Here is a 7,997-nt window from a genome sequence, read left to right as displayed (position 1 = left end):
GCCGCCCTCCGACCATTTGCCGCCGGGGCGCAGGCGGCGACTCTAAAATGGCTGCGGGCCCAGGGAAACGGCGGCCCGGCGGCAGCCCTCGAGCCCAAAGCAACCGCCCCCCCTCCGGCTCCACACAAAGTATTTTATCTGTAGAGGAATCCTTTTTTCCCCCTCACGGGGCTGTATGGTGGGAAGCTATAGGCAGAGGGCAGCACCAGCTGAGGGGCTGCCAGGACTTTGTGTAGCAATAGAAAAATTGACCCACGGTTCTACAATACGCCAAGAGGGGGGAGGTGTCCGCAACCACAGCCAGAGCTGAGGTTTAAGGCTGCTGCCCCCCGCTCCCATGAGGGCTCGGCTGGCAGAGGACACTCGGTACCTGTGCCCAGGGGAGGCCTGAGCCACAGGCCTGCTGCGGTTAAACCAAAACAGCACCCACCTGCGGCGGCCACAAGGGCAGTCTTGTCCCCCAACAGCTGCCACTGCAGGACACCAGCCAGGCACCTGGCTGGAAAAAAAGAGACAGGTAACTGCTGTGGGCCTGGGTCAGGATGCAGCCCTTTCACCCGCACAGGGTGCTTTGTCAAGGTCGCAGACACAGTTACCGCTCCAACTCCGTGCTTCAGTTTATTTGCTTCAGACCTTGGGCCAAGTCAAGAAGAGACAAGAGGCAAGGCCTGTAGGAGTGTGATTGAGGTGCACAACCTTGGTACAAAATCCAATTTACTTAATTATTTTAAAAAGTAAAAAAAAAAGCGACAAAACATAAAAAAGCATAGTTGTCTGGCTACCTCAGCCATCATCTTCCTCTCCCCTCCTCCTTTGTGCAAGCACTCTAAGCACAGCACAGAGGGTGGGGAGCTGACAGGCTAGAGCAGAGCTGGATGCTAGCTGCTGTCTGTGCTGTCAGTGATCGTGAGAGAGGGCTCAAGCCAGGCTCTTAGAGCCCTGCTTCATTTAGCGGCACAGAAGTAACACGAACCAGTTTAGGTCCTTTAATCTGTCCAAGACAGGGTGCTGAAGCACAAATGATAAAACATTCTGCATTTTTACAGCAAAAATGCTACAGAAGTTTATAGGAAAAAAAAAGTTTTGTACATGGGTAAAACATTATAAATTCAAGACAACTCACAGACAAGGGGTAAATTCCCACATCTATCGCTCATTTTTTTTAAAAAGTTCCTTTGAATAGGCAAGCAGTCAAAATGGCTTGCTCTCTCTTCCTTGAAATGAAAGTTGTATCTTCCAAGTGGCTCACAGTACTGCTTCGCATCTTGGAATGTCCTCCGAAGGCTCCGCCAAGATCAAAGGAGAATAAAAACCCCCGGAGTCCTTTCAGATAGTCTCAGAGAGCAGGAGAAGGGAAAGGAAAAGGGAAGTTTATTCAAACTTTATCTTCTTCCCTTGTGGCTTGTGATCTCCACCTCCTCCTCTGCCTCCTCGGAAGCCTCCTCCTCTACCTAGAAAGAAAATTATTACAAGAAGTAGTGTTACAGGTATCCCTGCACACTTACCACTGCCCTTCCAAACCCATCCTGGCACAGGACAGAAAACAGATTCACACCAAGCACTCCCTGTGGTGGCAACACACCATCACCTCAAGAATGGCTTTGGGTTATTTTTTGAGCACACCCCCTTAGAAAAACAGCTCTTACCTCCAAATCCTCTGCCACCACCTCTGCCACCAAATCCACCCCTTCCTCCTCGGCCTCCTCCTCTGCCGCCACGACCGCCAAATCCACCGCCAAATCCGCCACCACGTTGAAATTCACCCTTTGGCTTGGCAAAATCGAGGATCACTTTGTTTCCATCTATCTCTCCGTCCTCCATGGCTTCTTTAGCTGCTTTGGCATCTTCTGGGGAGCTGAAGTCCACAAACCCAAACCTACAAAACGGGTTAAGAGAAACAGTCAAACTCCACAAGCTGCAGCACCACCTACAGGTACTCAATAGCAATTATTTCAGAAGCAAACACCCACACTTCTGCAGCCACACAGGCATCAAGACCCAGTACTTGTAGAACAGCAGTGGCTAATCACAATCGATGGAGCCCCAGTGTGAGTTTGCCAGTACTGAACAGTTAATATTCTTCTCGTGCGAATCCATAGGCTGCCACGGATTTGTTGGCAGGAAGGAGCTCATTGAGAAGTGAGCACACGCTGCCCTCTACACGCAGACCTGAGGCTGTAAGCTTGCTCCCTGGTTCTGTATGATTTACAAGTTTCAAAGAATCACCCACACAGGAACATGAGAAACCCCCCACTCTATGCACATCAGTTAAAGTGAGGCTCTTGGTAGCAACTGAATTAATCCCAGGCTTATGTTTATCATGCTCTTTAACATACCCTTTAGATGATCCAGTGTCTCTGTCTGTGACTATTCTAGCACTTATAGAGCCCTCAAATGATTCTCTTAGCGTCTCCTCTGTGGTGTCCTCAGAAAGGCCTCTGACAAACAACGTTTTGCTTTGTTCTATGGAAAGAGAAAACATTCAGAGATGATTCTGTCTGAGTAAGGAAACCATTGGTTTCTTACCATTGGATCCAGCTTGCACTACTGGCTGCCAGAACTCACAGGGCTAAAGGGTTTGTTTTGAAGTAACAAGTCCTTGAGAAGTTTTTCAGGACTGCAGTTATATCTGGATGTCAAAGTATCTCCATCAGCCAATCCAGTACTGTCAAGATTAATTCTGCCCCTCCCCCCCTTTTCTTTTTTTTAATTAAAAAAGGCATCTTATCGATAGGGATACTAACTGGACAGACACCGCTGGATCAGCACTTGACTATCTAGAGGACTTCGGTAATAGTTTCATCAGCATTTCAGATAATCAGTCATCATATCCAGCACACCCGCTTACAATGCAAGTCTTTCACTCCACAGGCATGCTTTTTTATTTAAAAAGCAGCCCTAAGTTTGCATGAATGGTACACTCCTGCCACAGCTGTTTTAAGATCAAGTGATGAAAACACGGTACACTTACGATTAAATCCTCCTCTCGCGTTCATGTTCCCTTTCTGCCATGCTGGTGAACTGAATTCCAGTCTGATTGCTCTGCCCTCAATCTCTGTGTTGTTACAGGAATTCAATGCCTCTTTGGCATCCTCAGTTGTGGGAAATTCTACAAACGCGTACCTATTTGGAGAGGAAGATCTCAGTCAGCCTGAGAGCACAAGGGATCTGTGGAGTTACATTTGTAATGCCAGCTCAAGAGAAAGGTACAACATACCCTTTAGGCCTGCCCTGGTTGGTCTGTGGCATCTTGATGGAAGAAGCTTTCTTAAACAGTTCTTGGAGAGTCTCTTCTGAAGCAGCGTACGAGAGGTTGTTGACAATTAGGGTCTTTGACTCCCTCTCTCCACCTCCTGTGGAGAAAACTCAGCGCTGTAAGTGCAAGTTTCGAAGGAGGAGAGCTCTCTTCCTCTATTTACAAGAGTTTTTCTAGGATGAGAATAGTTGTTGCCCCCTCCTCACCTCAAGGTGAGGCACAAGGCCAAGTGCAACTCTTTTGGTCACCTAGACCAGTCGTCCCCCCTTGTCTCAAACATACCAGACACACAGGGCACAAGTTAGGCAAAAGTTCCCTTCCTGACAGTTTTCCTGCAGTGCTTCAAGATAGTCTATTCTTAGCAAACTTCTGAAACGAGTGGAATTAAATCCTAAATGGTATTTGTATGCATGTTATTGGCCTGGAAAGTACCTTTCTGATGGTCTTGATGGCTCTTCTCACCAGTGAAGTCAATGACCATGGCGCGACCATCAATCTCTGTGCCCTGCTTCTCCTCCAGAGCTTTGTTTGCCTCAGCTTCTGTTTTAAATTCAATATAGGCCATCCTAACAGAACAGAAGAAAACATGAAAAAAATGCCTCCTAGGAGTGACCAAGTTCATGAATAGAAGGGAAGGATGTGGAAGAAAAATGCTTCACAAATTAGCATTTTCAGTACACCTAATGCAGCAGGTTCCTTAAGGTAGCTAAAGGACACAGGAGCTGTGTTTGCCAAAAGTCTGAGGAAGAGCCAACATCTAACAGTCCTCTCGGACACATACCCTTTGCTGTTCCCATCCTTGTTCATTACTATCCGGATTTCTAGAGCGTTTTCAAACACCTCTCTCATTTCCTCTTCAGTTAAGCGGTAGGGTAGATTCTTCACAAACAGTGTTCGAGCATCTCTCTCTGCAGAGAGAAAAGTTACTTTCACATTACCAGCTAAAAATACCTCCCCATCTACACTGCCAGTTCAGTGAGAATTAGCAAGGTGATCCAGCAGCAAATAAACCACAATTAACATTCACATTTTCGGAAGCTGAAGAAGCAACTACTAGGAAAGTTAATTAGGCAACCATTGTACTTCTCAAGTGCAACAAGTTCAGAAAACAGGTCCTAAAGCTTCAAGAAACAGCCACATTTCCTGTTCAGCCCCCCCCCAATATACACTATTTCTTGGGATCCCATTTCCAGTTATTCCAGTCTGAACTTGCATATCCATATGTCAGCATTTGATAAACTGGTTACAATAGAACTACCTTAAAAGAGCACAGTATCAGCCATCACAAACATTGCAAGCCTGCCCCAAGGCCCAATTATGACGACAACTTGTCTGATGTGCACAGATAGTCAGTTTTTCAGTTTGGGGCCATACCTTTCTTATTTTCTTTCATCGTTTCCTTGCTCTTTGCTTTTTCCAGTTTGATTTCAAAACCCATTAACTTCTTCCCATTCAGTTGGAGAGCTTTATCCAGATCTTCAGCAGATGAAAAGTCTACATAGCCGAATCGCCTGAAAAAGTAACCTTACTATTTAAGCTGATCTCTAGTAGCAGCAAACAGAAAGAGAAACCCAGAACCAGAAGTCCCCACTAGTCATGTTAAGACTGTTTTAAAATAAATGCTAACTGGCCCACATAACCAAAACAGTACAAAACAACAGCTCTGTACTGAAGTAGCAGCTCTCCCTTTAGAGATGCTGTCTGCAAAGCAGCAAGCCAGGCAAGCGAGACCCTTATCAGTACTGTGCCTCTTCCAGCTGCCATACACTAGCAAGCAACCACACAAGCATCTTATAGGGAATCAGCACCAGAAGCATTACACCTCTCCAAAGAAATTACTGCCAATTAAAAGTAGTAAGCAGCAAAATTATACTGAACTCACTTGGAAGCACCAATTCTGACATCTAAAACTTCGATATTCTTCTTCCCAAAGAATTCTTTGATGCCAGTCTTCAGTTCTTCAAACTCCTTGGTGGGGACCAAGTTTCCCACAAAGAGGGAGAAAGCTGAAGTAGGCCCTTTGAAAGGAAAAGATGAATCAAGGTGGGTTCTTTGGTTGTGGTGTTTTTTTTTGTTTTGGTGTTTTGTTGTTGTTGTTTGTTTTTTAAGAATTGGAAACCAGACTCCAGACAGCTTTAGCACATCAGTTTCTGTTCAAAGATGACATCATACTTCAGTATTAAGTCCCTTATAATCATCATTTGTGCTGGAAAAAGTCCCACTCAGCATCCTGTCCCTGCAGTTATGTGCCTCACCCAACAGTCCAAGAGCCCATCAAACAAGCATCATTTGACTACCCAGTGGCACCTACCATCTGTTTTCTTTTTCTTGGCCTCTGGTGCACTTTTATTGGCCATTTCCTTCTTCCTCTTCCCAGGTGCTTCCTTAACAGGTTCTGTGATAGAGATCAAAAAACAACATTGAAACAAAAGTACAAAACTTTTCTATACCGGATCAATACAGGAGCATTAATCTTTACACCAGTCATACACAAGACCTTCTCTTATCACCACAGCAACTCTTCCTCAGCCCAAAAGACCACAACAGGACAGAAATTCTGCTCAGGCACCTTTCCTGTTATTAGAGACTTTTGATTACAAAAACATTTAAACTCACTTTCATCCTCACTTTCCTCCTCGGCATCCTCTTCATCCTCATCCTCCTCCTCTTCATCCTCATCTTCATCATCATCCTCTTCATCTTCCTCATCTTCAGAGTCTGCCTTGGCTTTCACTGGTACAGCCTTTGCTGGAGTAGGTTTCTTCACCTGAATAGGGGTTGTGTCCATGGCTTCATCTTCGGACTCTGAAACAAGTTGAGCACAAGATTTTAGACACATTCAAGATTAAGCCCCTTCTGAGACAAAGAATGAAAATCTTGTGAAGTATAATAGTGTTTTTCATGCCTCCTTAAATTTGTATGTTCTCAGGAAAGGAGTTTAATGAGTAACATTTTACTAGCAATAGGGAAATTAACACACTTGCTCAGCCACATCTGATGGACGACAATAGTCAGCTAAAATCAGCTGGGCACTAAATGGAGACACACTCTGCATCACTCCAACTAATCCATTAAGTTACACTCCCCTCTAGCACCCTATACATGTTTATCAGTTTAACTTTTTTTTTTTTTTTTAGTCAGACAAAGTTTTCCTAAATCCCACATACCATCATCATCTTCCTCATCATCCTCCTCCTCCTCCTCAGACTCTTGCTTTGCTGGCACAACTGCAGTCTTTTTGGCTGGTACCACTGCAGGCTTTTTGGTTGCAGGTTTCACAGGCATTGCTGGTTCCTCTTCCTCATCTGCACGAACAATACAGCAAATGTTTACCTATACCACTCAGCCTTCAAACTTTACTAGTAAAGTACTGTGTTTCACAACGTTTTGGTAAAGTTCAGGTAAGAATGATCAGTAAACTAGAAGATGCTTCACATGCTGCAGCCCAAGTTCTCATCCAAACTCCACCTTTCCTTCCTCACCACCTTTTAATTAATGGACCCCTCTCTATGAAGCATTAAATCATAAACTTTCAATTCCAAAAGTACTCAAATTCAGTAACTTGGACCAACTTTTCTCAACTTATACAAGGATGGACATATATTTCAAAAATAACATACCAGAATCTTCTTCCTCTTCTTCTTCATCCTCATCATCATCTTCCTCGTCATCTTCATCTTCTTCCTCGCTCTCTTCCTTCTTGGCATTCTTTCCATTTTTTGCTCCTTTGGCTAGGACAGCAGCCTTTTTAGGTGATGGAGCAACAGCCTTTTTAGCTGGAGTAGCCACAGCCTTCTTGGCAGGTGTAACTGCCTTTTTTGCAGGAGCAGCAGCCTTCTTTGCAGGGGTAGCAGCCTTCTTGGCTGGTGTAACTGCTGCTTTTTGCTTCTTCTGAGGGATCATCTAAAATATATATTAGTGTAAGACTCTTATTCTGACCCTTTAAATTATTATTACTTCAATGCCAAACATATAGCAACTGCAGTCTAAAGTATATCCTTCTGTCTGACGTTTGTGCTGAATGACCTCAATTGCCTATTCTGTTGAATTAATAAAAATCAAAATCAGCTTTTTCATGCTTTTAACAGACTAGTTAAGCATCTCCAAATTTCCTGGTACTGAAGCAAGACCAGTGATCTCTCTAGTAGCATTCAGTAGCTTGAAGTTTTAAGTCTTATATATTATTTATGTGTGATAAATCACTTTGGCCAATACTCTACTAAGGTAATTAAACATCCACTTGCTCATCAGTATTAGGAGAGCTTTAAGATCCCAGAAGTCCTTCCAAAGCCTAGAAGTACAGATTTGACAGCTAAACTAATTCTCCCTACATTGCTCTTCTCTTATAAAAAACAGTTTATACTTTAGCCACAGTTAACCGACTGAATAAACTGTTTATTCACATTGATTCTCTTGTCACATACTATGCAACCCCCCAACCTTCATGACACTTTTCTAACATGTGCATCCTTCCGACTTCATTTCTAGGTTGATCACCTCTTCTCCGCTGCTTTCCTCTAGTTCTGAGGACTCTTCTTCCTCGCTTTCCTCGACCTTTTTCGGGGGAGGAGCCATTTTTTTCTGTTTGATCTGATTCTTGGGAGTCTGAAAGAGAGAGCGAGCTGTAAGCCGGCGTTCCCGTCTCCTGCCCGGCAGCCAGCAGCACACCTAAGGCCCGCGGCACTCCGCCGCCTGCATGGCCCCACAATTGTCCCAGCCACGTGGCCGCCCGCCTGCTCCC

At 44.6% G+C, this 7,997-nt stretch overlaps 1 protein-coding gene and 3 non-coding genes across 4 annotated transcripts; all 4 read right to left on the bottom strand.

Moving 5' to 3' along the window:
* Positions 1 to 963: 963 nt before the first annotated feature.
* Positions 964 to 7,882, bottom strand: NCL (nucleolin). Its single transcript, XM_026855149.1, has 14 exons — positions 7,754 to 7,882; positions 6,877 to 7,159; positions 6,424 to 6,561; positions 5,873 to 6,061; positions 5,568 to 5,651; positions 5,139 to 5,274; positions 4,631 to 4,767; positions 4,038 to 4,164; positions 3,689 to 3,822; positions 3,218 to 3,353; positions 2,972 to 3,123; positions 2,337 to 2,463; positions 1,647 to 1,876; positions 964 to 1,451 (listed from the first exon to the last, which is right to left on the bottom strand). Exons 1-14 carry the CDS (start codon positions 7,829 to 7,831, stop codon positions 1,372 to 1,374), a joined length of 2,031 nt encoding a protein of 676 aa, XP_026710950.1. The 5' UTR covers positions 7,832 to 7,882; the 3' UTR covers positions 964 to 1,371.
* Positions 2,004 to 2,142, bottom strand: LOC113483631. Its single transcript, XR_003399061.1, has one exon. It is a non-coding gene; the product is annotated as a small nucleolar RNA SNORA75 (small nucleolar RNA).
* On the bottom strand, positions 2,758 to 2,834 carry LOC113483638. Its single transcript, XR_003399068.1, has one exon. It is a non-coding gene; the product is annotated as a small nucleolar RNA SNORD20 (small nucleolar RNA).
* On the bottom strand, positions 5,395 to 5,464 carry LOC113483637. Its single transcript, XR_003399067.1, has one exon. It is a non-coding gene; the product is annotated as a small nucleolar RNA SNORD82 (small nucleolar RNA).
* Positions 7,883 to 7,997: the final 115 nt, after the last annotated feature.

Source organism: Athene cunicularia (genome assembly GCF_003259725.1).
Source record: "Athene cunicularia isolate RWA chromosome 9 unlocalized genomic scaffold, athCun1 chr9_part1, whole genome shotgun sequence".
Classification (NCBI taxonomy): Eukaryota; Metazoa; Chordata; class Aves; order Strigiformes; family Strigidae; genus Athene; species Athene cunicularia.
Note: the sequence above shows the minus strand (reverse complement) of the source record. Positions and strands in the feature narration are given on the sequence as shown.

Coding starts and splice junctions, on each gene's coding strand:
- NCL (XM_026855149.1), bottom strand. CDS start 7,831: ATGGCTCCTCCCCCGAAAAAGGTCGAGGAAAGCGAGGAAGAAGAGTCC. Junction 6,562..6,876: donor AGAAGAGGAAGAAGATTCTG/GTATGTTATTTT, acceptor TTGTTCGTGCAG/ATGAGGAAGAGGAACCAGCA. Junction 1,877..2,336: donor GACACTGGATCATCTAAAGG/GTATGTTAAAGA, acceptor CCCGTTTTGTAG/GTTTGGGTTTGTGGACTTCA.